The sequence below is a fragment of the Monodelphis domestica genome, chromosome 3 (assembly GCF_027887165.1).
Source record: "Monodelphis domestica isolate mMonDom1 chromosome 3, mMonDom1.pri, whole genome shotgun sequence".
In the NCBI taxonomy this organism is placed as follows: domain Eukaryota; kingdom Metazoa; phylum Chordata; class Mammalia; order Didelphimorphia; family Didelphidae; genus Monodelphis; species Monodelphis domestica.
Genome location: NC_077229.1, coordinates 435,958,905 through 435,986,254, shown reverse-complemented (window position 1 = coordinate 435,986,254; position 27,350 = coordinate 435,958,905). Strand labels below are relative to the sequence as shown.

The 27,350-nt window shown below is 40.0% G+C and overlaps 1 protein-coding gene across 1 annotated transcript in view; it reads right to left on the bottom strand.

Annotated features, from left to right (window-relative positions):
* Positions 1 to 1,428: 1,428 nt before the first annotated feature.
* LOC100021996 (O-acyltransferase like protein-like) overlaps positions 1,429 to 27,350 on the bottom strand; it is an 83,126-nt gene continuing 57,204 nt past the window's right edge. The window contains exons 10-15 of the mRNA XM_016431629.2: positions 16,570 to 16,649; positions 12,574 to 12,687; positions 7,115 to 7,247; positions 6,313 to 6,499; positions 5,152 to 5,294; positions 1,429 to 4,238 (exon numbers count right to left, since the gene is read on the bottom strand). Coding sequence (XP_016287115.1) covers positions 4,104 to 4,238; positions 5,152 to 5,294; positions 6,313 to 6,499; positions 7,115 to 7,247; positions 12,574 to 12,687; positions 16,570 to 16,649 — 792 coding nt within the window. The 3' untranslated portion in view covers positions 1,429 to 4,103. The remainder of the gene's footprint in view (positions 4,239 to 5,151; positions 5,295 to 6,312; positions 6,500 to 7,114; positions 7,248 to 12,573; positions 12,688 to 16,569; positions 16,650 to 27,350) is intronic.

Below are 27,350 nucleotides of genomic sequence, written 5' to 3'. Positions count from 1 at the left end.
TCTCTCCTTGAAATATGTTTGAGCCCTATGTCTCTTTCCCAAAGCAGCTCAGGGACCAAAAACCCAAGTCCCTTACAGAGATGCCTTCCACCAATTGGTAGGCACATCTCCCTTTGCATATCCAAAATGTCCCAGAATCGTTGGACGTTGGGCTGTGTGTGATTCATTAATTGACTGAAGTGACTTGCTCAGGACCAATGACTAGTAAGTGGCAGAGCCCAGCATCATCTATGGAACCAGCCCTCCTTGTGGCATCTTTTGACTCCCAAGTCAGTGTTATTTCCATTGCTCCATCATTTCCCCTCTGCAGTCTCAGAGAAACAACATGGTATATCCTATCCCCTTTACTCCCTAAATGCCTCGCTTCTTCTCAAAATACAAAAATCCTCAAACTTTAAATTTCTCACGGATGTTTATATGTCACAATATGTTATGCCAAACCCTTGTGGACATTTCATTAATATGGGTCTGGCATGTGCTTTCAGGTAATTTTAACTGTAGCAGTTAAGACTTTTAACACATTGTCATTAAGCAAGAAAATAATAAAATTCCCCTGCTATTTCTGTACTTAATTATTCTTTCAATTAGCATTTATGAAGTACCTACTGTGTGGCATAGACATTATACTCAGAGCTGGAAAATAGTCCTCACTGAGAGTGTTTTCAGGTTTGCATAGCACTTTACACATGTGACCTCATTTTAACTTCACAAAAACCCTGGGAGCAAAGTATTATTATTATCCCCATTTTATCATGAGACAGACAGTGGTTAAGGTAACTTGTTTAGGATCACACAGCTAGTAATTGTCAGAGAGTTGAGATTTGAGCTCAAGAGATTTGAACTCAGGTCTTTCTGATTCCGCATTCATCCATCCACTGCACCACCTAAGCTACCCACACTTAATCTCTATTATCGGAGATATCAAAGGGCAAAGGAATGGGAAAAAGAGAGTTGCTTCTGTTTTTCTGTTTGTGAGACAAACAAGTCGTGTTTGTGAGAAGATGATCCCTAGGTTTGCTAGCCTTTGGGTGCATTTGGTCATTCTGCAGCTGGGCAAGGCAGTCACTGAGTAATTTCCCACAGGGGCTCATCCTTATTGCAGTATTACTCATCTAATGCCACTCCACCCGCCATGTCACCTCCAAGGCCTGATTACAAGCAATGGAATTTGGGGCTGAATCAGCCACCAGGGGGCTCCCTTGGAACTCAATGAAGTCCTGATCCACTAAGGAAGCCAGCAAGGCTTTCTATTACAAAGATGTGAAGCCTGGGATGAAAGGATAGACCTCAGGCTCTGGCCAGACTCTGCAGCCAGAATAGGGCAGATTTCAGGGAGGTGGCAAGTCCCACATTAGTTGCTATCCATTCACCAAGCCAGGATGAAAAGAATCCCAGGATCATAGAATATTAGAGCTGAATGTAGAGTTGCCAACTCCCTGGGTCTTTGCCCAGCTTGGCTGGTATTTGTATTGCAGAAGCCAGTTTCAGCTAATTGACATGTCATGGTATAGCTTATTTTGTTTTCATTTGGCTTTTTAAAATGTGGCTGAAGACACGCTAATGATCACCTAGCCCAACCCCTTCATTTTGCAGATGAAGAACAAGACCTCACTCTCTCTTGCCCCACACACATCCAATCTGCTGCCAAGGCCTGTCAATTTTACCCCCTTAACATTTCTTCCCTATGCCCCTCCTCTCCCCTGACACTGCCTCCCCTCCCGTGCAAGCCCTGGTCACCTCATGCCTGGACTACTGCAATAGTCTGCTGGTGGGTCTATCTGTCTCAAGTGTCTCCCTTTTCTAGTTCATCATTCTTTCAGTAGCTAAAGTGGTCTTCCCAAAGAGTCTATTCACATCACACCTCTACTCAATAAACAATAGTGGCTCCCTATTGCCTCCAGGATCAAATATAAGATCCTCTGTTTGGCATTCAAAGCCCTTCACAGCCCAGTCACCTCCTACCTTTCCAGTCTTCTTAAAAACTTTCCACCTCCTTCCGCCATTTTCTTTCCTTGATTTACAAGGGATATGGAAATAATTCTACTTTTTTTCTTTATTGGATCCTTCAGGCTTGGTATTCTTTTTTCCTATTTTCTCTCTCTTGGCCTTAAAGGAAGGGGGAACAGAGGAGATTTCTCTTCCTTCTCCCTTTAGCAACACTGTTAGCTGAAAATAGTTGTACATGGCAACTTGAAACATGTGCTTATCTAGGTGAGTATGGAACTGGTCTTTAGGCCCTGGTTGCCATCTCCTTCTTTTTATCTTTTCTTTCTTTCTTTCTTTCTTTCTTTCTTTCTTTCTTTCTTTCTTTCTTTCTTTCTTTCTTTCTTTCTTTCTTTCTTTCTTTCTTTCTTTCTTTCTTTCTTTCTTTCTTTCTTTCTTTCTTTCTTTCTTTCTTTCCTTTCTTTTTCTCTTTCCTTCTTTCTTTCTTTCTTTCTTTCTTTCTTTTTCTCTTTCTTTCTTTCTTTTTCTCTTTCTTTCTTTCTTTCTTTCTTTCTTTCTTTCTTTCTTTCTTTCTTTCTTTCTTTCTTTCTTTCTTTCTTTCTTTCTTTCTTTCTTTCTTTCTTTCTTTCTTCCTTATAGAGATCAGTGGCAAGAAAGTCAGAGAAATATACAATTACAATTGTGGTGTTTATATTTTCATGGTAATGCTGAGTTTGAGAGTTCTGGTTGTAGAATTTGGCACCCAGGAAAAAACTTCCTTAAGAGTGCTTCACAGAAGAGAAGAATATCACTGCTAGAACTTTCTTATATCTAAAGAACTAAAATCTTGGCTATGCAAGGGATTTGAACCTTGCTGGTCCTCTGTGATAGTTACTTTGAATTCTTTGGGCAGTGTAGGCCTGAGATAAATGCAAAATATCTGTTCTTCAATAATGCAAAAGGTCTTTACCTTTGAGGGAACTATACTGAATTAAATGGACCATTAGAGTATTTGACTTTTTCTATATTAATTCAAGGAGCAACTAAGAGACACAGATAATAGAGCACCAGGCCTAGAGTTAAGAAAACTCATCTACCTGAGTTCAACTCTGGATTCAAACAAGTATTTAGTAGCTGTGTGACCCTGAGCAGTCACTTAACCCTGTTTGCCTCAGGTTCCTCATCTATAAAATGAACTGGAGAAGGAAATGGTCAACCATTCTAACATCTTTGCAAAGAGAACACACAAAGAATTGGACCCAACTGAAAAATAATGAACAACAACAACAATATTTGTATGCCATTGAGTCTTTTGTGTCCTATAGAAATTCTGTTGTAAAGGAAATAGACATCTATCCTATCCATGATACCCATGTCGTACAGAATATCTTTTTGGGAGGGTATCCTTCATCCATATCTGGGGAAACCCTAATTATGATCCATACTTAAGCTTTTGATGGCCCTGTTCTATGGAACCCCCAAATTTATTGCAGCCTTGGCTACAACCTCTTTCTCAGACCTCCATGTAACCAAAAGGTGTGTGTTTCCTTTCCTTAATTTCCCAGAGTGTATACAGGACCCCAAGTTCTTCAGTTCAGTGTTCCCAGAGTCCCAGAGCTTGTCTCTGTGTGGTGGCCAATAGAACGCTGTCTCCCTCAACCTGATCAAAAACTTGTTCTTTCTAACTACTTTGGTATCTCTGTGTTTTCCAAGGTTGACACTTTGTTTTAGAGTTTTCTCTGAAGTTTTATTTAATCCAGGGCCACTCTGGAGTCAGACCCAGTGAGACTGAACCACAAACTCCACTGGAGGTCCTTTGGGCTTAGGAATGTATTCATAAGGAAATATAATATATGTCATGATTTCCTTAGTAGAAGGCAAAATAACAGATGATGGCATTCCATTGTGCAAAACATTAAATTCACCCCATTTTGACAGTTTGGGATGATCTTTACTATATATGCATAAGATAAATATATGTAGATTACAATGAAAACTAATTATATTGAAATAGTTGTCATTTCTAAAAATATTAATGGACTCCAGATTAAGAATTCCTGTTTTAAATAAGGGATCCCTCTTTTATAACAAATGATTCACACACAGGTTTGCAGGAATACAACTACCCTAAAAGACAAGATATACATGTATTGGTCCATCCCATCCTCACAGTGTGAAGATTATCTATTCTGATGACCAGTGGATCCTCCCCCAAGAAGATATTGCTTCATTTCTTGAAAAGGTTTCTCAATGAATGCAGTCAAGGCCATTGCAGTGGCAAATGTCAAGAAGCAGTGTCCAGAGAAAAGGTAGAACTAAGGAAGGAAAGGAAAGGAAAGCAGAGTGGGTACAATTGCTCTCTGGAAAAAATCATTAACTGACATTTTTCCCATTACTGTGATAGACATGAAGAAACAGGTACCCCTCAGTTTATCCTCTCTAGTTCAACAAGTAATAAGTTTTCCTTCAGTTTACTCTTTATTACATTACTCAGTAAACATGCAATTGTAAGCAGAGTTTCAATATGAACATGCATATATACACACACATACATATATATATATACATATAAACATATGCATTGGAGCAAAGCCATTCACACCCCTGCCTAGGATTCCTTCTCGTCCTCTCTTATATCACTCTTTCCAGCCTCTTCCCCATATTTCAAAACACTCGTATCTTCCATGGAAACCTCTGACATCCATCCCCTCTTTGCCCAGAGATCTAAGCTTGTTAGAAGACCAGAAGTCACAGATAAGTTGCAGATCTGTATGAGAATCCACCACACTAATGAAATCATTGGTCCAGACCAAATGATGATGGAATCAGTAGGATGATCACAGCTGGTCATACCTATTCAATATCTGATGTCAATTTACTAAAACCCAAAAGACAATGACAAAGAAAATGCCTTGTAGTAATAGTATAAAGTGTAATTTATCTCTATTTCCATTTAGATCTCAGCCCGTTCTTTTCCTCTCAAAATTCCATAATCCTAGAATTTACCATTATGAGTTCATCACATAGCTTTAGGCAGGCTGGTTGGCTCCCAAACCCTTGTTAAAGAAAGAAAAATTAGAAGGATGTCATGTTATGCCAGAATAGTTCTTCCCTCTTTCAAAGAAATGCAAGAACAATTAGGCTCAAAGAAAATGGCTTTTTATGGCCTTCATTTCCCAATGAAAGAGCAGATTGTAAGTGTCACAAAGAGCCAACAAGAGAACTCACCATGTTGGTGTCAGTGTAGTGAATAAGAGTTTCCTGAAGGCCATTGTAGAGTATGATCAGCATCGGATGTACCAAGTAGCAGGCGTAACTAATGTTGGCAAGTAAATTCCAAATGTCACAAGAAAGCACTTGATTCACCAGACCTGGGAAGAAACAGTCTTTGACTCCCTGTGGTAGTAAACACTTCCTTTGGGCCTGGGTTGGAAAACTCATTTTTATTTCCTGTCAGAAGTCAAAATCTAGGAAAATTATTCAAAGGAAGCATCTCATTATTTGGATTATAAAGAGACAAATGCCATTATCAAAGCATGAAGGAATAGTTTCTTTTTGCTACTAGTGGGCCCAGAGAGGCCTCTGATTCCTAATTACTCTTCCCACTGTACCAGGCTGCCCCCTATTACCAGTATTCTTGCCCTTTGAAGCTAGGACATGACATGGATATAAATTTCCTTAATAACGACTACAGTTACTAGAACACCACTGAACGTACTCTCTTTTTTTTTTATTTTAAATCCTTACTTCCCCTCTTAGAATCAATACTGTGTATTGGTTCCAAGGCAGAAGAGTGGTAAGGGCTAGGGCAATGGAGATTAAGTGTCTGAGACCAGATTTGAACTCAGGACCTCTCATCTCTTGGCCTGATTCCCACCTAGCTGCCCCAATTGAATATGTTTCTTAAATGAACTAATGTATCTTTTTTTGGAACTCAAGTTTAGGGGAAAAGGGATTTAAAGAAAACATTATACAGTTTTAAAAACAGAGTCATAAATTTGGAAATAAGTTTTGTATGACTGCATAGCTATATAATCTAAATCAATGGTTGCCTTCTCAAAGAGTGGGGAGAGGAGAGAGGAAGAGAATCTAGAACTCAAAACTGTAAAAAGTGTTAAAATTTTTTTATGTGTAATTACAAAAAAACCCTAAAATATGAAAATTTTCACATAACCAACCAAACAAAACCAAAACAGAGCCCTGCAGTGGCTTAGATACAATCAGATTTTATACTTTATCATCACCGAACCAACATCCTTTAGTTATTTCACTGATAAAGAGTCCTTTACGGTCAAGTTGTGTTTTTCCTTTTCCGCATTTTTAACATTAGTCACCTTCCTAAAAACAAGGCAAATGACTCAATAATCCATGTCCCATGCTATACTATACCTCCATAGCCTTCTTGACATGCAAAAATGATCCAGCCCACAGCAACAGCCCACAGAGTTCGGTGAAGTGCCTGATAAACAGCAGCTGCCACTGAATAAGTGTCAAAGGAGTCATCTACCACATATGCCAAAGAGACTACTGCTAAGAGGGTGAATAAGCAGCAAAGCCACCCAGCAAGAGCCTGTGCCTGAGGGAGGAAAATATTATTTATAGGTTATTTTGTACTGTCACTGTTTCTCTCTTCCTACCATTTTTCATACGTCTCTTTCTTTATTCACTGCAATTGCTAATGCTGCCTCTGTGGTATCCTTTTGCAAGCCTTGTCTCAAGGCCAAAGTATGTCAGAAAGATTACCTTGGATGCATGTGGTATGGGCAGAAAGGAATGGAGGAAGAATGTGGGATTTGCAACGTTCTAACCCCAGTCTATGTCACTAGCTCTTGGGCACTCTGAAAAATTTCCTTTCATTCCTGCTTCTTCAAGTCCAAGGTCTCGGTCCTTGGAAACACGTAGGGAAGTTGTCTGCTGCCTTTCATGACTTTCTTCTCTCTGGTTATCTACTCCAGATGGCGGGCCATAGGGGGAGGGGAGGAGCATAATGAATTTTAGAACTAAAATGGGTCTTGGGGGTTATTGAGTCCCCCCTCTTCCCATTATATAGATGAAGAAACTGGATCTCAGAAGGGCAAAATGACTTGCCTAAAGTCACACAGCTAGTTAGTAGTAGAGAAAAACGAAAGCCTTGGTCTTGGGATTCCTGGGCATTGCATTTCCCTACATTGCCTCTCATGGAAGGGCTTGCCTTGCTCTTGAGAATGTTAGGCTGGTTGTTGTAGTGCATGAAGATTCCAAGTAACATGCCCACGAGGAAAGGTCCATATCGGCAGTAGGGCTTGGTGTAGTACTCCAGGAAATACAAGGCGGCGTCATGTTCTCTGAAAAAGATTTCAGGAAATTAAGAAGGACAAAAGATTTGGGCAAAAGAGTTGGAAGGAAGCAGGAGCCCATAGATCCATGGGCACAGGAGCAGGACAAGTTGGAGTAGTAATCGGGGAGAATGGGAAGATAACTGGCTCTTGATCTCTCTCTGCTGCGGATTCCTCAACTGTAAAATGGGGATGACAGTCGTATCTACCTCCCAGGGTTGTTGTGAGAATCAAATAAAGCACATTGCTTGGCACATAGTAGGTCTTCTACAAATGCTCATTTTCTTCCTTTCCCCTTCTAGCCATGAAGCCTGTGAGTCTGAAGAACACAGCTATCTTCAGAAACTTAGCGAAAAGGGAAAGACAAGAAAGTATTAAGGTGAGAAGGAGAGTTGAGGGAGCTTGAGTCAAATGGCCTCAAGGTGAGATCCCCCTACTAGAGAAAGTGGGAGTTTGAATTGGAGCAATTAGAAAATATTAAAAAATATATCAAAAGGGCAAATTGGAACTGTCTGGGGCCATAGAATGGACTAACTCTGTCTGCACTTTTAGTTCTTGCTCCAGAGCAAGTGGATGTATTAAGAGAGGCACCAAGGCTAGTTCTTCTATCTTCATTTGGGTGACCCACATGTCAGCAATCATCAGCCCGTGCCACACCTCCCATTTCTCATAGTAAGGATGCTCAGTATTGCATCTCTGAATCCACAGCAGATCCAGAAGGGGCCACGGGAACAGCCAAAAGAAACCCTCTTAGTGATCGCTGCCCAGTTCCACACACTTTGAAAAGGTTCACTGGAATAGCTAAACATGGAGCCAGTTTGAAAAAAAGAAAGGGCTTTGAGATGGCATGGATGAAAACTATGTGGAAGCTCACAGAACCAATGGGGAAGGCTAGGAAGAGGCAATGAATAGATCCCAAGAAGAGAGATCGTGAAAGACTTGATTCACTGCGATGAGAAAAAGAAGCTGGTAAATTTATATTTAGGAGATAAAGGCTAGAAGGAGGATTAACTAGTGGAAGGCCTGGACATTCAGAATGAAGAGTTTTACTGGGTTCATGTGGTGATGGGGAATTATATTCTTCTTTTGTACTATCACCCTTTGTGAAAAGAATTTTAAAAGAGTGAGTACAGTCCATATTTTCCTTGTATATAAGTATAGAATTCCAGATGCAAAAGTAGTGGCTTAGTAGTTTTTTTTTTCCATATTGATCATTGTTGTGAAAGAATGTGATTTTTGTAATCCTGGGAAAAGCTCTAAATTAATCAATTAAATAAAATTTAAAAACAAAAAAACAAATAAAAGCATAACTACAATGATGTGAAAGATGACTCCAGCAGTTCTTTCTCTGGAGGTGGAGAGCATTCCCCATCATAAGTCTTTCAGGATTGTTTCAGATCATTGCATTGCTGAGATTTTCACAGATAATCATTGTCCAATATTGGGCTTAGTACTTAAAAGGGGGGGAATATATTAAAAATTCTTCTGGGATGAACATTTATCTCAAATGCATTAATACGAATGAGGAATAGGGGGGCAGCTGGGTGACTGAGTGGATTGAGAGCCAAGCCTAGAGATGGGAGGTCCTAGGTTCAAATCTGGCCTCAGACACTTCCTAGCTGTGTGACCCTGGACAAGTCACTTAACCTCCATTGCCTAGCCTTTACTGCTCTTCTGCCTTGGAACCAATACAGAGTATTGATCCTAAGATGGAAGGTTAGGGCTTTTTTTAAAAAAAAGAATAAGGAACAGATTGTGTTTTCTTGGTAGAGGCAACTGGCTGGTAAAGAAATTCCCCAGACTAATTAAAACTCAGAAACATTCTTAGAGTTATCTAGATCAGTGGTGTCAAACTCCAGTAGAAACAGAGCCACTACTCTACACAGGGATGCCTGTGGACTGTCTATTGACTTAGGGAACCATATATTCACCTTAGCTATGTTTGTATATCTATGTTCTATGTATCTATGTTCTATTTTATTTATTCTATTTATTATTTTATTATTTTTCATTTTGTAAATAATAACATTCTATAATATATAAATAATAACAAAAGTATTCTATTTATTCATTTTGATAACTATTTTCCAGTTACACTTTAATCTGATTCTGGTGGTATCTATTGTAGCCTGCTGACACCATTTGACCCTTTGGTCCAGAACATCTAGAGGTTAAGTGGTGACTCAGGGTCACACAGACAATATGTTTCAGAGACACCTCAACCCACTTCTTTCTGACTTCCAGGCTAGCTCCCCGGCCTCTACTATACCGGTGCTGTTACTATTAGCATGTATGCTGTAGGTGTGTCTACAGGCATGCATCTATTTACACATATACACAAGAGTACACATATACATGCCTGTATGCAGGCACACCTTGTCCTTCTGTGTTTCACAGATGTTACATATTTTTTCAAACTGAAAGAAGGTAGCAAGCCTGCATCAAACAAGTCTATGGGCGCCATTTTTCCAACAGCATATGCTCACATACTCTCTCTGCATCATATTTTGGTAATTGTCTCAATATTTCGAGCTTTCCCATGATTCTTTTATCTGTTCTGGCAATCTGTGTTCAGAGATCTTTGATGTTAATAGTCACAAATGGCATCTGCATGAGAGGGCACCACTGGCTGTTCCTGTTTTTCCCCTTCTCAATCTTCCCCATTCCCCGACACACAGTAATACTGAAATCAGGCCAGTTAGCTACCCTACAATGGCCTCTAAGGGTTCAAGTGAAAGGAAGGGTACAATGACTATGCACATCTTGTTGTTAAATTGCCAAAGCCACCCCCACCTTCAGCAACCCCCACCCTGATGGATCAGCGGCCATCAAACCAGCAAAAACAAGGATGACTCAATGAAGGCTCAGATTATGGTGAGCAATTTTTTTAAGCAATAAAATATTTTAAATTAAGGTATGTATCTTATTTTTCAGACATAATACTAGGGAATACTTAATAGACAATGGTACAATTTAAACATAACTTATATATGCACTGGGAAACCAAAAAATTTATGTGACTCGCTTTATTGCAATGGTTGCTTTATTATGATGGTGTTGGATCAAACCACCATATATATGTGAGCATGCACTCATGCATGTTGTGTGAGTGAAGAAGCATGGGCAAAGGCAAAAAGTTGGATCTGCAAAAGCAATGAGAGCTCAGAACTTTTGGAACACACAAATCATTAGAGGACGGGAGAGACTGTTCCAATGGAAGCTTGAAGGAAGGCAGTGGGGACTCCAGTGACCTGGGAAGGGACTTGGCTGCTTCTGCCTGAAGGTGGAAGACAGATTTCCTTCATCTCCTCTCTGGCCATTGCCTTCTGACTATACTGTGAGGTGAAGAGATATTTAGTCTTGCCCAGAAGAGACTTGTAAGTAGTGCTGTTAACATCTACCCTTAGGGGGAGATAAATTTTTGTTTCCTGAATTGACTTTATTTCAAAGCCTTCAATCAACAAGATAACTTAGAATTAGGGAGTCCCTAATTTCCCTCTTTCCCCAACCTCATCTTACCCCCTTCTCCTCAAAGAACAAAAGATCTTTTAGTTAAAGTACTAGTTTGTAGGGTTGGTTATTGGTGGGAAATTTTTTCAGCTTAACATCTGTGAGAAAATCTTCATCAAAACAGTTGAGAAGGAAGAAACAGGAAGTAGTATAGGGGAGGGGCTCAAGATTCAGTCTCTTTCTTTTGCTTACTTCCTGGTGCAACTTCTCTAAAATTTCCCCCACTATAATTGACCAAGTTTTCATTTCTAGTACAATGTGCATACACACATATGATGTTTTGAGGCTTCCAAAGTGCTTTTCTCAAGACTGATACACTGTGGTACAATAAAATGTAATGGACTTCTCTATTCGTAGCAATGCAGTGATCCAGGACAATTCGGAGGAATCTATGAGAAAGAATGCTATCTACAGTCAGAGGAAGAACTGTGGGAGTAGAAATGCAGAAGAAAAACAATTGTTTGATCACATGAGTTGATGGGGATATGATTGGGGATGTAGACTCTAAATGATCACTCTGATGCAAATATTAAATATGGAAATAGGTCTTGATGAATGACACATGTAAAACCCAGTGGAATTGCCTGTCGGCTATGGGAAGAGGTGGGGGGAGGGGAGGGAAAGAACATGATTCTTGTAACCAAGGAAAAATATTCTAAATTGACTAATTAAATAAAACTTAAAAAAAGACAACCCAACAAAGTGCTTTTCTCAGGATGCCCCAATGAAGTCATAAAGTGAGAGAGAGAAATGGCAATACTATATTAATAATATACTAATAAAAAATAAATACTAACCACACAAGATTAGAGTAAGGTCAAATGAAATAATGTAGATAAAAAACTTTGCAAGTCTCATGTCCCTATACAAATGGTCATTATAGATAGGGTACATGTCACCAAATCCTCTTATCATCTCTTGCTAGTTTTCTGAGAAGAGTCCAAGCATAGGCTTAATCAATCAAGCAAGCATTTATTTACCACCTACTATGTGCCAGATACTCTCTGTGCTAGATGTTGGAGACAAAATGAAGTGATTTCTGCTCTTGATAAGCTTACATTCTATCAGGGGAATCAACATTTATACATATAAAGAAATTTTAAAATATATCTATAATATATATATACTAGTTAAAAGGGAGAAATATATTTAAAAATCCAATTGGGAGATACACACACACACATGAGGAAAGGCACTAGCAGTTGGGCAGAAGAGGATGAGGAAAAGTCTTGTGTCAGAGACAGCATTTGTGCTGAGCTTTAAAAAAAAAGGCAATGGGGTTAAGTGATTTGCCCAGGGTCACATAGCTAGGATATATCTGAGGCCAGATTTGAACCCAGGACCTCCTGTTTCTAGGTGTCAATTTCAATCCACTATGCCTCCTAGCTATCCCTGCCTGAACTATGGAGGAAATGTCTTCTTCAGTCATTTTTTAGTCACGTCCAACTCTTCATGATCTCATCTGTCAAAGATACTAGAGTGGTTTACCATTTCTTCCTCCAGTTCATTTTAAAGATGAGGAACTGAGACCAACAAGATTAATTTAGTGATTTGCCCAGGGTCACCCAGCTAGCAAGTATTGAACTCAGGAAGATAAAGTCCTCCTGCCTCCAGGCCTGGGACTCTATGTACTGTGCCTTTAACTGTCCACTTGATGGAAGCTAGGGAAAATAAAAGATAGAGGCAAAAAGGGAGTGATATTCCAGGCAAGGGGAAGAGCTCGTGTAAATAGACATAGAGACAGAGAGTCAAATATGAGAAACAGCAAGATGAACGTGACTAGACTGTAGAGTTCAATAAAGGAGGATAAGGAAATTATACTTACCTTGTTTCGGATGGGGATGCCACAGGAAGCTTCAAAGCCAGTGAAAGCTGAGCAGTGATGGTGAAGGATGTCAGGAAGAGTATGGCTCCCAGGAACATCAGGGCATACTTACCTCTGGGGAGAAAAAAGGGCAACGCTGAAAGGTGGGCTCCTTGGCTTCTTTAGGCTATAAAGCTTAAATGTGAACAACTGGGGAAGAACAGCAGCCTTGTGGTAGTTGCCTAAGCAGCCAATCAGAAGACATTATTAGTAGAGCCCCCTAGGCAGACTCCTTTCTGGAGGTCATCTTCTCCAGTCCCCAGGGTCTTATGGAATCATTCCTAGTTACCATGGCTCAAAGAAGGACCAAAGTATCATGTTCTCACTCACAGGCATGTAAATACATTTTCTGGGTCTCTATGCCTTTGGAGCAGTGAGTAAGAAGAGCACACCAATTCCCCTCTATGCTATGGTCTTTTCTGAGAAGTATTTTCGTTGCTTGTTTGGGGGTGGGGAGAGGTGCCAGAGTGTCTTCTCAGCATCATTCCCCATCTCTAAACTCTGCCTCTTTAGTCTCCTCTCCTCCACTCTGACTTGACTGGCATTGCAGGAACTCCAGAGCCCAAGAAGTATCCAATCTTGACTCAATGAAGAAAATACCCCAACCCTAGTTTTGTTTTGTTTTTTTACTCTGTCTCTGCTTGGGAAACTCAATATGGTCCTACTTGTAGGGGGAGCTGAGAAGGCATGTCAATCATTCCTGCCATTTCCTGTTTTTAGCTTTGGTCCAGCATACAAGTCTGTTGAATAGAATATGACCTAGGACATCCTCCATCACAAGAGGGTTCCCCTCAGGTAGATACATGTTACGGGGCTCTATAGTGGTTATATCCTTTAGTCTCTGGTCCCAAACTAGGCACCTCAGTCACTTTGTCGTCCCAGGACATTCTGAACCTTCCTGTCAGACTGGTCAAACCAAACCAAAGTCAATTCAATTCAATAAGCATTCATTCAGCATTGATTATATGCAGACACTGTAAAAATAGACTCGAACTCTGGACTTCAATCCCCACAAGCCCTTGCTCCACTTCCCCAAGATGCTTTGTAATCTCACGGAATTCTGAGGTGGGTAAGATCGAGAAGGGATTTAAGCTGATTGCAAAGGCTTTTGTGTCTCTTGTGGACTTCCATTTTGGAGCAGACGTGGCTCTTTCCATAATGTAGGTGAGATCTTGTCTAGGCCTCTGGCCTAGGCACGTGTTTTTTTTCTTATTCTGTATTTTCTTTAATCTTTGACCTTTAATAAACCTCTAAAAATATAATACTCCTTGCAGAGAGAAACTAATTTCTACCTGCCTCAGTCTCCCCTAAATTTTAATCTTTACAACAGTACACTAGCACTGAGGACACAAAGATAAAAATAATTCTTGTCTTCAAAGAATAAGGAATACTGAGGGAGAAGAAAGAGGGACATATACAATGGTGATAAAAAATACAAAGAAAATAAATGTAATCTGAAGAGCTGAGGATCAGTAATGACTGGGGAATTAGGAAAGGGCTCTTGTAGGAGGTGGCACTTGAGTTGAGCTTTCAAGGGAGGTAAGGGTTCTGAGAAATACTGCAGAAATGTGGAAGTGGGAGATAGAACGTCCTATCCAGGGAACAGAAAATTATGTGATTTGCCTGGAATATAGCAGAATAAAAGGCAATCAACCTAGAAAGATAGTTTGGAGCCAGATTGGGAAAGGCTTTAAATGCCAAGCAAAGAGGTTGTATTTTGTTCCAGAGGCAATGAGGATCTGGGCATCTAGGTAGCAAAGAGTGAAAGATAGAGAGAGAGAGAGTGAAAGACCAGAGATAGAAGGAGAGAAGAGGAGGGAGGGAGGGAGGGAGGGAGAGAGAGAGAGAGAGAGAGAGAGAGAGAGAGAGAGAGAGAGAGAGAGAGAGAGAGAGAGAGAGAGAGAGAGAGAGAGAGAGAGAGAGAGAGAGCACGCAATGGGCTTGGAATTAGGAGGATTCATCTTCCTAAATTCAAATCTGGGCCCAGACAGTTATGTGACCTTAGGCAAGTCATTTTACCCAGTTTACCTCAGTTTCCTCAACTAATAAAATGAACTGGAGAAGGAAATAACAAACTACTCCAGTATTTCTTACAAGAAAATCCCAAATGAGGTCTCTAAGAGTCAGAAACAATTGAAACCATTGAACAACAAAGCAGATTCTTAAACAATGGAGATTAACGGGTTGTGCTTTGAGCCTTAATATGGCAGCTCTTTGGAGAGTGGATCTGAGAAGAGTGAGCCCAGCTACAAGGAGTCAAATTAGGAAGTTATTGCAAAAGTCCAGGATTGGAGTGATCAGAATCTGAATTGGGGTAATACAAGTAATGGCATTTGAACATCCTTGATCTCCTCTGGTATGATGGACCAAGTTCCTGGTCCCTGCTCGTAAAGCTAGACTGGGTCTTCCTCGTCCATATGAATGGAGGCAAACAGACACTCATATAATTTGAAGGCATTGAGCAATCCAAAAGTCATGCATAGATATAAATAGGCACATATACAAACATACGTGTATACATTTGTGTGGATATACACATACACATTTGGTTTAGGAATGTGTTATTTGCTGGGGGGCAGTGATGGTCGTGGTAGAGTTCAGATTTTTCTTCTGTTTACTATACTGTTGAAAGTTTAATATTGAAATGAGAGTGTATTCTCTTCTTCTACATTTGCTGGGTGGCTGCAGAAGGTGGCAGAGTGGGCTGGGGGAGACCAAACAGGTGAAAATCTAACACAGATAATCCAAAAATTGTAAATCCACCCACAAATAATTAAACCCTTAAAACTTTGTTGAAACCAAATAAAAAGGAATGATTAAACACCAGCGCTGGCAGAGTTCCAGGGAAAAACAACACATATACTGCTGGCTGGCATTTTAAATTGGGTCAGTCTTGCTCGTGAATAGTCTTGGATGCTATATATTTAGCAAGAGTTACAAAGCTGTTCCTATCCTTTGACCTGATAATCCCATTTCTGGGAATATACTGAAGGAAATCACCGGAAGAGTGGGAAAATAATTTGTGCAGTTATTCCTAGCAGACCTGTTTATGGTGGTAAAAAACTAGAAACATCCTGAATGTACTAACTATAGTAAGGGAAATAGCTCTAAAACCATGAGTTATTAAGATAATGAAACATATAGTTTTTAAAAGACCATCAATATATAAAAATGTACATGTGAGATAATAGTTATGAAAACCATAGCACAGGCTGACACATATACATTGATAGCCACTATAGAAAAATCTAATAGAATGTAAGGTTCTTGAAGGTAGAAAACTTTTTTTTTGAGGTGGGGGGTATCCCCAGCATTGTACAATGCCTTACAAATAGAAGAATGTTTTTTAGAGGCAGCTAGATGGCCCTACAGTACATAGAAAACTGGGTCTGAATTAGGAAAACCCGAGTTCAAATCTGATCTGTGACACTTGCTAACTATGTGACTCTGGGTCTCAGTTTCCTCACCTTTAAAATAAAAGAACTAAATCACTTATCCCATCAGGCTACTTCTAACTGAATCTCTGAGTCAAATGGACAGAAATCAGAAGAAAAGTTTGAGAAATGTCAATAGTTTTCATTTAATATTCATTTGTGTTTGTTTTTCATAAAAATTGTTTAAATTTTTGTTGTTGTTCAGTGGTATCTGATTCTTCCTGACCCATATGGACTTTCTTGGCAAAGATACTGGAGTGGTTTGCCATTTGTTTCTCCAGCTCATTTTACATATGAGAAAACTGGGTTACAAGACTTGCTCAGGCTCACCAATTAGCAAGTATCTGAGGCCAGATTTGAACTCAGGAAGACTCGTCTTCCTGAACTTCAGGCCCAGCACTTTTTGCACTGGGCCACCTAGCTGCCCATTGCTTAAATTTACTTGTTTTACTTCCCATTCCTAAGGTCCTGTGGGGAGAGGAAGGGCCACATTGGCAGCATCCCCAGCCCAAATGAAACTCACTTTCCATGGATGAAGATTACAAGAGGTGTTGTAAGATGGAACTGGAAATCATCAGCAAGATACCATGTCCAGCCATTGCACTGAAAACAGAAAGAAAAAAGTCACATCTTTCTCATACTGTCCAGCAAAAATAAACTTCCTGAAAGTACAGCTTTTCCTGACTACTCTGGCTAGGAGGAGGAGGTGCTAAAGGAAATGTTTGGACAGCTGCTGGACCCTTCTGTGGGCAACGCGTCTCTAGTGGGCTGAAAGGATGTTTGGGCAGCTGGTAGGTCATTCTGTGGGCAAATTTTGCCCTCTAAGAGACACGGAGAAATGTGGGTAGCCATATTCAGAGCCACAACTAGAGTAAGGTGAATGGGAATCTGTTACAGGGTCACCATGGAAGAGGGAAGATAACCAAACCTTTCCCCACAAAGTAGTCCTTCAGCCCATTCTCTCTGCATCTTTGTTGTCTTCTACTGATGAGCTCAAGCCATGTGACACATCAGACCCTGTTCCCTTGCTTGACTGACCCTGGGCAGCCACCCTCCCACTTTCAGACTTCCATCATCATGGTATCTAAGTGGAGGGGAATTCAATTGCAGGGGAAAGAACAACCTCCTCTGGTAAGAAAAGTATATATGTCTTAACTGTTTGGAAAATTGGTATACAAATTCCTAATACCTAGGGAATTGAGATAGAGCTCTGATGGTGCTGATTATAAAATTAAAAATTCCTGGATTCATATTATGATACCTTCTGCAAGAGAATGGACCTGGATGGTGTTTGATTACTCTGACACCACTCCTATCCCCACTCTCAACCAAATTTGCCCCAGATTTGAGAATTCTTAGTCAGAGTTCTAAAATTATTTCATTTCAGAGGATGGGTGAAACCCCATATTCAGCCTAAAATGCACAGGATGAATCACAAGGAGGGAGAAAGATATGGTATTCATCCATTCATCATTCATTCAACTAATCTTAATTAAACACTAACTATGAGCATGGATGTCATTGAGGAGATGTTCTCAAGTCCTGGGGTCTGATACAATCATGACAGTATCATCTACCTACACGAACATCCAGAGAACCTCTGCTTCTATAGGGATTCTCTTTTCCATTTGGATGTTGCACAAGATGTCTTCTTAAACATGGCAAACACCTTTGTTGGGTATTCATACTTCTGTTTTGTGCCTCACTTGGCAGAAAAAAGGGGTCACTGAGCAGTTCTCTTTGGATATTGTGAACATCACAATTCATTTGTTACCTACTAGTACCCTTATGGCTAGCAAGTTCTCATCATCTGTTACTTTCCCTATCCCTTTATTACTTGGTCATTTCCTACACAGGAGTAAACCATGCCCCAGCTCATCACAATAACAATCTTATTATAATCTCAAATCCATGTTTCACTTCAACTCTGTTCACTTGTTCCACTGGGTCCTCCAGAATTCCCATTCCATAACGAACAAACTTTTCTTCCTTTTTTTTTAAAAAATCAATACACAATATTGATTCCAAGGGTGGTAAGAGCTAGACAATGAGGGTTAAGTAGCTTGCCCAGGATCACACAGCTAGGAAGTGTCTGAGGGCAGAACCCCAAATCTTCTGCCTCTAGTCCTGGCTCTCAGTCACCCAATTGCCCCCATTTCCCTTCATTCTTGAGCTCTTCTTTTCACCCTCCTTCCTGCTTCTGAAGATCAAAAATCTAGCTCCTTGGATGCCCTTGCTTCCTTAGCACCATTAAACATTAAACATGGCCAGGTCTCTCTGACCCTTAAAAAATGTTTCCCTAGACCCTATCATTCTCTTAAGTTTCTATTCTATATTTTCCTCCCTTTTTTTCAGCCAAATTCCTGGGGGGAAAAAAACTGGTTGCTATCACCAATTCCACTTCTGTCCTCTCCTAGTCACTCCTCAACCTCTTACAATTTGGCTTCCATCCACATCACTCCATTGAAACTACTTTCTCCAAATTACCAACAATCTCTGGATTGCCAAACCCAGTGGTGTTTTTTTTTTCATTCCTCATCTTTCTTATATTCTTTTGCAGTTGACAGTATTGCTCACTCTCCTCTCCTCTCTGGGGTTTAATGACACATTACTCTCCTGGTCCCCTCATATATCTCCTGTCTATGATGACTCCTTCTCAGTCTCTTTTGCTGGTTCAGCAGCCACATCAGACTCCCTAAATGTGACTGTTCTTCTAATGCTCTCTCCTGAGCCTTTCTTCTCTTTTAATACTTTCTCCCTTGAGAATCGTATAAGCTCCCATGGATTTAATTTATCGCTTCTAAGCAAAGACTCACAGATCTCTATGTCCAACCCCAAACTCTTTACTCTCTTTTAGTTCTGAATGACCAACTGCCAATTATTGGACATTTGAAACTAGAGGTCCCGGAGAAACCTTAAACTCAGTATGTTCCAAGTGAACTTGTTACCTTTTTCCCAAAGCCTATGCATTTTCTGAAAACTCCTATTTCTGATAAGGAGGCCACCATTTTTCTTTTTTCTTTTCTTTTCAAGCTTTACTTTCTGTCTAAGATAGATGAGCAAGGGATAGACAGTGGGGGTTAAGTGACTTGCCCAGGCTGTTATTATTGGAAGACTTGGTTGGAATGTGTTGATAATATTATTGAGGAACTCCATGACCCCACATACACTGTGGGGTCCCTTTGTATGTGGAGACCCCGCTATAAAATAGCATAAAAAATTTAAAAATCTATCATAAAATTGACATGTTCACTCACTAGTCCTCTTTCATGTTCCAAGATGTCACCTAGCTATGATGATGTTAGGCTAATATAATAAAAATATCAATACTACCTTAAGTTAATCAAAAAGTTAATTTGCTATCATATCAAACTATCAAAAGATTACATTATAGCACTAGAAAAATAATAAAATAAGATCAAGACAAAATAAGATCTGGGTGAAATGATGAAAAAAAAAAGGAAAAAGGACAGGGATCTAGCAATACTCATCTCAGACTATACTACAAGGCAGTACTCATTCAAACTATTTGGCAAATGGCTAACAAATAGAAAAGTTGAGTAGTGGAGCTGATTATGTACACAATATACAAAACCCAAGAAATACAGTGGCAAAGTCCCCAACTACCGAGACAATGATTCACTGTTCAACAAAAACTCCTGGGAAAACTGGAAATGAATCTGGCAGAAATTTAGACCAACATTTCAAAGAGAGATATATAACTGAGATTTTATAAAAGTTCACCCCAGGAAAAAATTGAACAGGCAAGGAAGAAAATATCTATTGTATCTATGGACAGAGAAAGAGTTCATAACAGGAAGGATAGAGAGGATCACAGAAGATAAAGTGGACAATTTTGGATATATAAAACTAAAATATTTTGTGTGAACAAAATCAATGTAATTCAAATAAGAAGGGAAACAGTTGACTAAGGGAAAAAAAAAAACCTTTGCAGCAAGTTTCTCTGATAACAGTCTGATGTCCAAAAACTGATTCGATCATATAAGAACAAGAGCTGGTCTCCAATAAATAAATGGTCAAAGACTATGTACAAAATCCAACTCAATCAACAAGCATATAAAATACTTCAAATTGCTAATAATTAAAGAAATGCCATTTAAGATAACACTTGGGTTCCACTACATGCCCCTCAGATTAGCAAAATAAATGATGGTGATGGTGATGGTGACAATTATGGTCACTGATCAGTTTTTAAAACCACTCTATGATATTGTTCTTGTATAGCTTGTTCTCTAGGCTCTATTCACTTTAGTCTGCGTGGGTTTGAGTTTTTTTCTGGTTTCTCTGAAATTGTCTCTTTCATCATTTCTTTTTAGAATTACTTTTATTATTTCCAGTTCCAAATTTTCTACCTTCCTCCACCCATCCTCTACCCACTGAGAAGGCAAGAAATACAAATAATCATTATTCCTATCTTTTGTCATGTCTTTATATTTATATGCCATAATATGTTCAGACATTGCCCAGATGATGAACTCTCCCTTCATTTCCAGTTTTTTTTTCTATAATAAAAAGTGCTGCTTTAAATACTTTTGTATATAGGGGCTTCTTTTCCCTTTCTTTGTTTTTTTGGGGTACAGGTTTAGTAGTGATATCTCTGGGTCAAAAAGTATGCACATTTTAGCAACTTTGGGGAAATGGTTTCAAATTTCTTCCCAGACTGGTTGGACCAATTCATAGCTCCAATAACAGCATATTAATATAACTTTTCCTGTAATATTAAATTAAAAGTTAAATTAATATATAATGTATAAATGATTGCAAACCACATTTTCTATAAATACTATTTTAATTATTATTATATACAGTTATAAAAGGCTCTAATATATTTATCTACTCTCTTTTTCTAAAGCTTTTCTCCCTCTGCTCCTTGATAATAGATCAGTTCTAGCTCAGAACCACAGCATCAGACAACCAATGCCAATTTTCATAGCCTTCCAGAAGCTATTGTTTTAGCCATCACCACGGCTTGCAAAAATCTTCAATCTACTGAGGGCCTCTTCTATAAACCCACAAGATTGTATTTTAGATTTTTCTCTGGTCCAATGATCATAGTCTGGGAAAGCCTATTCTATGTCTACCAAACTTACAGTTAGAAAGAGTCTTCCTTATTTGGGCCCCCCAAACTGTCTTTCCCCAGGTTTTAGACCTCCCTGAATGAAAACCACTGGTTTTCAATTTTCTTTGTTTATCCATCAACTCTCTCTCATTTCATTCTAGGCTTTATCTTAGATCACTTTTTTTTTTCAGGCTACTGTGTTAGCCTTCCAATTGGTCATCCTGCCTTCAGTCTCTTCTTTCTCCAATTCATCTTTCACACAGCTGTCAAGCAACCAAAGCACAGGCTTGAAATGTTACTTCCTTGTTCAATAAACCCCTGTGGCTCCCAGTTACTCCTACAATCAAATACAAATCCCTTTTTTTGGCATTTAAAGCTCTTTACAGCCTGGATCCAGTCTACCTTTTTCATCCCCCCCACTCTAGTCCAGTCAAACTAGCTTTTATATTGCTTCTCAGGAATGAAATTCTAGGATGAATTTATAGTATAAAATGTATAATTTATAATAAAATTTAGAACCTATAGTATAAAATATTATATGTAGAATATAAAGGATACTTTATGAGTGTCCCTCATGCTGAAATGCACTCCCTCCTCATCTCAACCTCTTAGAATCCCAAGGTTCCTTCAAATCTCAACTTAATCACTACCTCCTTTCTATATGAGGTCTTTCTTTACTTCCTGCATCTGACAGTACCTTCTGGCCAAAATTATCATGTGTTTTTAATATATTTTGTTATTGTTATTTAGTTGTTGTTAGTTGTATCTTACTCTTCATGTCCTTATTTGGGATTTTCTTGGCAAAGAAAAAACTGGAGCAGTTTTCCATTTCCATCTCCAGCTCATATTATAGATGAGGAAACTGAGGTAAATAGGGTTAAGTGACTTGCTCAGGGTCACACAGCTAGCAAGTGTCAGGAGTCAAATTTGAACTCAAGTCCTCTCAACTCTAAGCCTGGCACTCTATATGCTGTGCCACCTACCTACCCCATAATTTGAAAAAGCACCAAATTGTCTGGGGTGTAGAAAGCAAATTAGGACATGGCATTAGGGGTTACATTTTCCAGAAATGGTTGTCTGTTAGGAAGACAGTCATTTGACCTAAGCATATCTACAGATTTGTCATCAAACCCAGCATCATTCAGAGTCACGGTTGTGGGGATACTGGCAGAGCTCATGTCAATTTCCCCAGGATTCTGTGGAGTTTCTGGTGGACCAACTTTTTTTGTAGCCCTTTACATAATAGCAGATGCCCCACACCCATTCCAAAGACATGTAGTGGACATTTACTGGGCATCATAACCAAAAGGCAGTGGGGTTCTTAAGGGAATAGTATGGTGTGCCAATTGTATAATCCTGGGCAAGTCACTGGCCTGAGTCTTGATTTTCTCATTTGCAAAATGGAGGTCATCATACTAAACACTACCAACCGTGGAGCTTTTATGAGGATAGTGACTTGTACATTTTATAAAGCACTATGTAAAGGAAAATGATGCATTTTGGCATTCAATGCCCTCTCCCCTCTGTACCAAGACCGACCAACCTAGACAAGTTCCTCTCAGCATCATGTTGAGAAGTTTGCCTGATGAAATATCAGAGGCTCAGTTTGTCATAACTTTCTTAACTGCCTGGATCCTTAGAGAAAATATTATCTGTCTTTCCCTACTCCACAGACTCCTCTAGTCTGTTGTATGCAATGAACACCTTTCCTGATCTGGTGAAATTTCCAGTCCCCTTCCTAGAATAATATTTTTAAGTGAGCAAAGTAAATTACATCAGATTATAAAGGCAGTTTTCATTTTACAAAGGAGTTTAAATACTCCTTTAAATACACTCCTTCCTCACGACAGGCAGTCCATTTGTTATAATCCCCATTTTAGAACTGAGGAAACAGACCCAGAGAAGGTCTATGACTTGTCTGAGATCACAGTAAGTGACAGAATGGGGATTCAAATCCTTTGACCTCAAATTCAGATTTTTTTTAAACTCTTACCTTCCATTTTGGAATCAATACTGTTCTGATCTCACTTTTTGTCTCTGAGTAATTCCTATATTAGGGACCCTGGCAAAAACAGCATTCTGCAGACTGAACCTAGAACCCTTCAATTGGAGTACATAGATTATAAAGGAAACCTATTATATTAAAATGTAGTCATAGTTTTTAAAAGAGGAAGACAAAAACACAAAGAGGATCTAGAAAGCAGGGGAGATGAAGAGTGCCAGAAGGGGAAAGACTGCTGGGGAGGAGGTAGAACAACCTAGAGAGGGAGGAGTGGAATTAGAAATGAAATTGAGGTTGGCCTTGGCACTTCAGAAAATGGTGGTCTGGGTCAGGGACTCAATGATCAGAAACGAGGCCATAAGAGAGAGGCAGTCCCAGTATGAGAAGGATGATGGAGAGAAGGTGGAAAAGTATGGCAAGTGATCCAGGAGTGAAGGAAGATCATAACTGAGGAGTCACCTAACCTTTACTTGAAGACATCCAATAAGGGGGAAATAAGCCTCCCAAGACAACCCATCCCACTTTTGGATAGTTCTAATGGCAGGAAATTTCTCCTTACATCATCAGATTCTCACTAAGTTCTTGCCTAAAAATCATTATTCATACAGTTTCCTCCCATCTAAGAATGGCTCATGAATTCTTAAGAATTCATTTAAATACTCCAATACCAGCCTATTTCCCTGTTTCATTGCCACCACCAAGACTGCCACATCTCTCATTCTTTGCACATCTCTAAAGATTATGAAGAATTGAGCCGTGAAGTGCAGATAGTTCCCTAATGAGAATTGACCTCCTCTACTAACTAGACCACATAATCTAATCAAATTTGTCTTTGTTTCTAAAAATGTAGCAGATCATATTTCAAAAGACCAAGACCAAGAAATGCCTATGTCTTCTTTCCCTTTTGTTCCCCTAAAATAGACAGGCAGAATACAGAAGACTCTGGGGGCAGAGTTATAAAAGGGACAAGAGAGACGGTTATTCCAACTGCCACTGACCAGCCATTATTGACAGACCATCACTAAGGTGGTTATTACCTAAAACTTTTGTTCCTGTTCTCCCAACATCTACCTCACCATGCCCTATTCCTTCTGCGGTAACTGAGGTTTTGCTGCTCTCTAGTTTCAGTCATGTCTGATTCTTTGTGTCCCTTAATGGGATTTTCTCGGCAAAGATGTTGGAGTGTTTTGTCACTTCTTTCTCCATCTCCTTTTACAGATGAGGAAACGAGGCAAACAGGGTTACGTGACTTGCTCAGGACCTCATAGCTAGTTAGTGTCTGAGGCCAGATTTGAACTCAGGAAGACGCATCTTCCTGACTCTAGGCTCAATGTTCTGTGCCTCCTAGCTGCCCTTGTATCTGAGAGAGGTGGCTCTATTAGAACTGGGCATAGCACAGAGTGAAGAAAGCAGAACCAGAAGAACATTGTACACAGAGACTGGCACAATCGAATGTAATGGACTTCTCTACTGGCAGCAATGCAATGACCCAGGACAATTCTGAGGGACATATGAGAAAGATGATGTCCACATCCAAAGGAAGAACTGTGGGAGCAGAAACGCAGAAGAAAAACAACTGCTTGATCACATGGGTCAAGGGGGATGTGATTGGGGATGTAGATTCTAAACAATCACCACAGTGCAAATATCAATAATATGGAAGTAGATCTTGATTAATGTCACATGTAAAACCCAGTGGAACTGAGTGCCAGCTATGGGAGGGGATTAGGGGAAGGGGAGGGAAAGAGCATGAATCATGTAACCATGGAAAAATATTTTAAATTAACTAATCAAATAAATTAAAAAAAAAAAAAAGAACTGGGCATAGCAGCACTAAAGATAGTGCCACTCCTTTAAATGAAGAATATGGGTCCCTGATACTCACTTCCTGGGTCTGTAGTCCTAGAATGCTCTTCTTCTTCTGTGTCTGTTCCTAATAGATCCAATACTTGGCCTCAAACTTTCTTACGGAAGGCTATACCATTTCAAATACTGTCCCCATCTGTGCTAAATGAGGCAGCTGCTTTTTCACAAAGCCAAGAAAATCCTTGGAGCAATTCATTTGATTTGTTCATGGAGAGAAGGACCCTGAATTCTTTTTTCCTGCAGCCTGACAGGGAGGGGGACAGAACAACCAGATTCCAAGCCCAGCTTTGCTCCTGTTGAAAAGGAAATTCCTGCCAGGAAAGGGATTTGGTGCACGCTTGCTGCTAAGAACCTGAATAATTCTGATTTTGGGGATTCATAGTGCCCTGTAATTGAAATTAAATGGCACCAGACCCATGTCCTTACCACTCTGGTTCCCACAGAGTGCCACAGGCTATCCATATTGGGGCCCCGGGGTCCATGCCAAAGCTCAGACAATTTCAGCGAGGACAGAGCAAAACCATCTTCTGTGCTCTTGTGCCCATCCTCAGGGAACTTTCTCCACCTGCAGCTATTTAGACAGTGATTTATGCTCCAGCCTAAACTCCTGGGTATCTGTGAATGGAAGGCAGCTGTTTTGTTTATCAACTGGGTTCTGTTGGGTAATTAGGAAGCTGCCACACATGAGCAGTTTGCCATTCAGCAGACTTTGCAGCTACATACCCAGAATCAGGGATACCATTTAATTACAGGCACAAAGCTTTTATTCACAACAAGTGAATTACAAGAAAATTGCTTCAGTGTCCTCAGAAGCAGCTGTGGCACTCACTGCAACCCGTCCAGCTAGAAACTGGAGACCAATTGTGATGCTGGGGGTCACGAGGTAAGGGTATCTGACATCCACGTGAGAGGCTTTCTGTGCACCGAGGGACCAAGCTGCAAAATCCATCACAACGTCCTCAGAGACAATTCACCAATTAACAAACTCTTATTAAACACCAACTGTATACCCACCTCCATAATATAGTCACCAGAGATTCAAAGTAAAAGTGACAAAGTGAAAGACAAGGTGAAATAATCTCTGGCCTCGAGGAGCAAGAACAAATTAGAGTACACAGGTCAATACTCTACGGTATCCATACTGAGAAGCCCTGCAGACCGTTTGTCATTTCTTTGCCTGCCTCCCTGCCTCTTGGAAGGGCCATCTCCTTACTCAAAAGTTAACCCATGACCAGGGAGTATGCTGGAGCCAGCTCCAACTGGCTGGGAAGCCATTGTTAAGTTTTAGGGTGGGCATCTGCACCTCGAAAATCAACAAACTTCTACACATCAGGGCTTGATTCACCATTCTGTCGATTACCAAGAATGTATTAATAATGCAGATAAAACTTTAAAATGCATATTACATATTTTTCTCCCCAGTTCCCTTATTAAACATTTGCCAGCAGAACATGACTCTAACTCTCCATTCCCTACCAGTGACAGAATTCTAGATTCGATCCTATCTCCACCAGTGACAGAATTCTAGATTCGATCCTATCTCCACCAGTGATAGAATTCTAGATTCGATCCTATCTCCACCAGTGACAGAATTCTAGATTCGATCCTATCTCCACCAGTGACAGAATTCTAGATTCGATCCTATCTCCACCAGTGACAGAATTCTAGATTCGATCCTATCTCCACCAGTGACAGAATTCTAGATTCGATCCTATCTCCACCAGTGACAGAATTCTAGATTCGATCCTATCTCCACCAGTGACAGAATTCTAGATTCGATCCTATCTCCACCAGTGACAGAATTCTAGATTCGATCCTATCTCCACCAGTGACAGAATTCTAGATTCGATCCTATCTCCACCCGTGATAGAATTCAAGATTCGATCCTATCTCCACCAGTGACAGAATTCTAGATTCGATCCTATCTCCACCAGTGACAGAATTCTAGATTCGATCCTATCTCCACCAGTGACAGAATTCTAGATTCGATCCTATCTCCACCAGTGACAGAATTCTAGATTCGATCCTATCTCCACCCGTGATAGAATTCAAGATTCGATCCTATCTCCACCAGTGATAGAATTCAAGATTCGATCCTGTCTCCACCCGTGATAGAATTCAAGATTCGATCCTATCTCCACCAGTGACAGAATTCTAGATTCTATCCTATCTCCACCCGTGACAGAATTCTAGATTCGATCCTATCTCCACCAGTGACAGAATTCTAGATTCGATCCTATCTCCACCAGTGACAGAATTCTAGATTCGATCCTATCTCCACCAGTGACAGAATTCTAGATTCGATCCTATCTCCACCAGTGACAGAATTCTAGATTCGATCCTATCTCCACCAGTG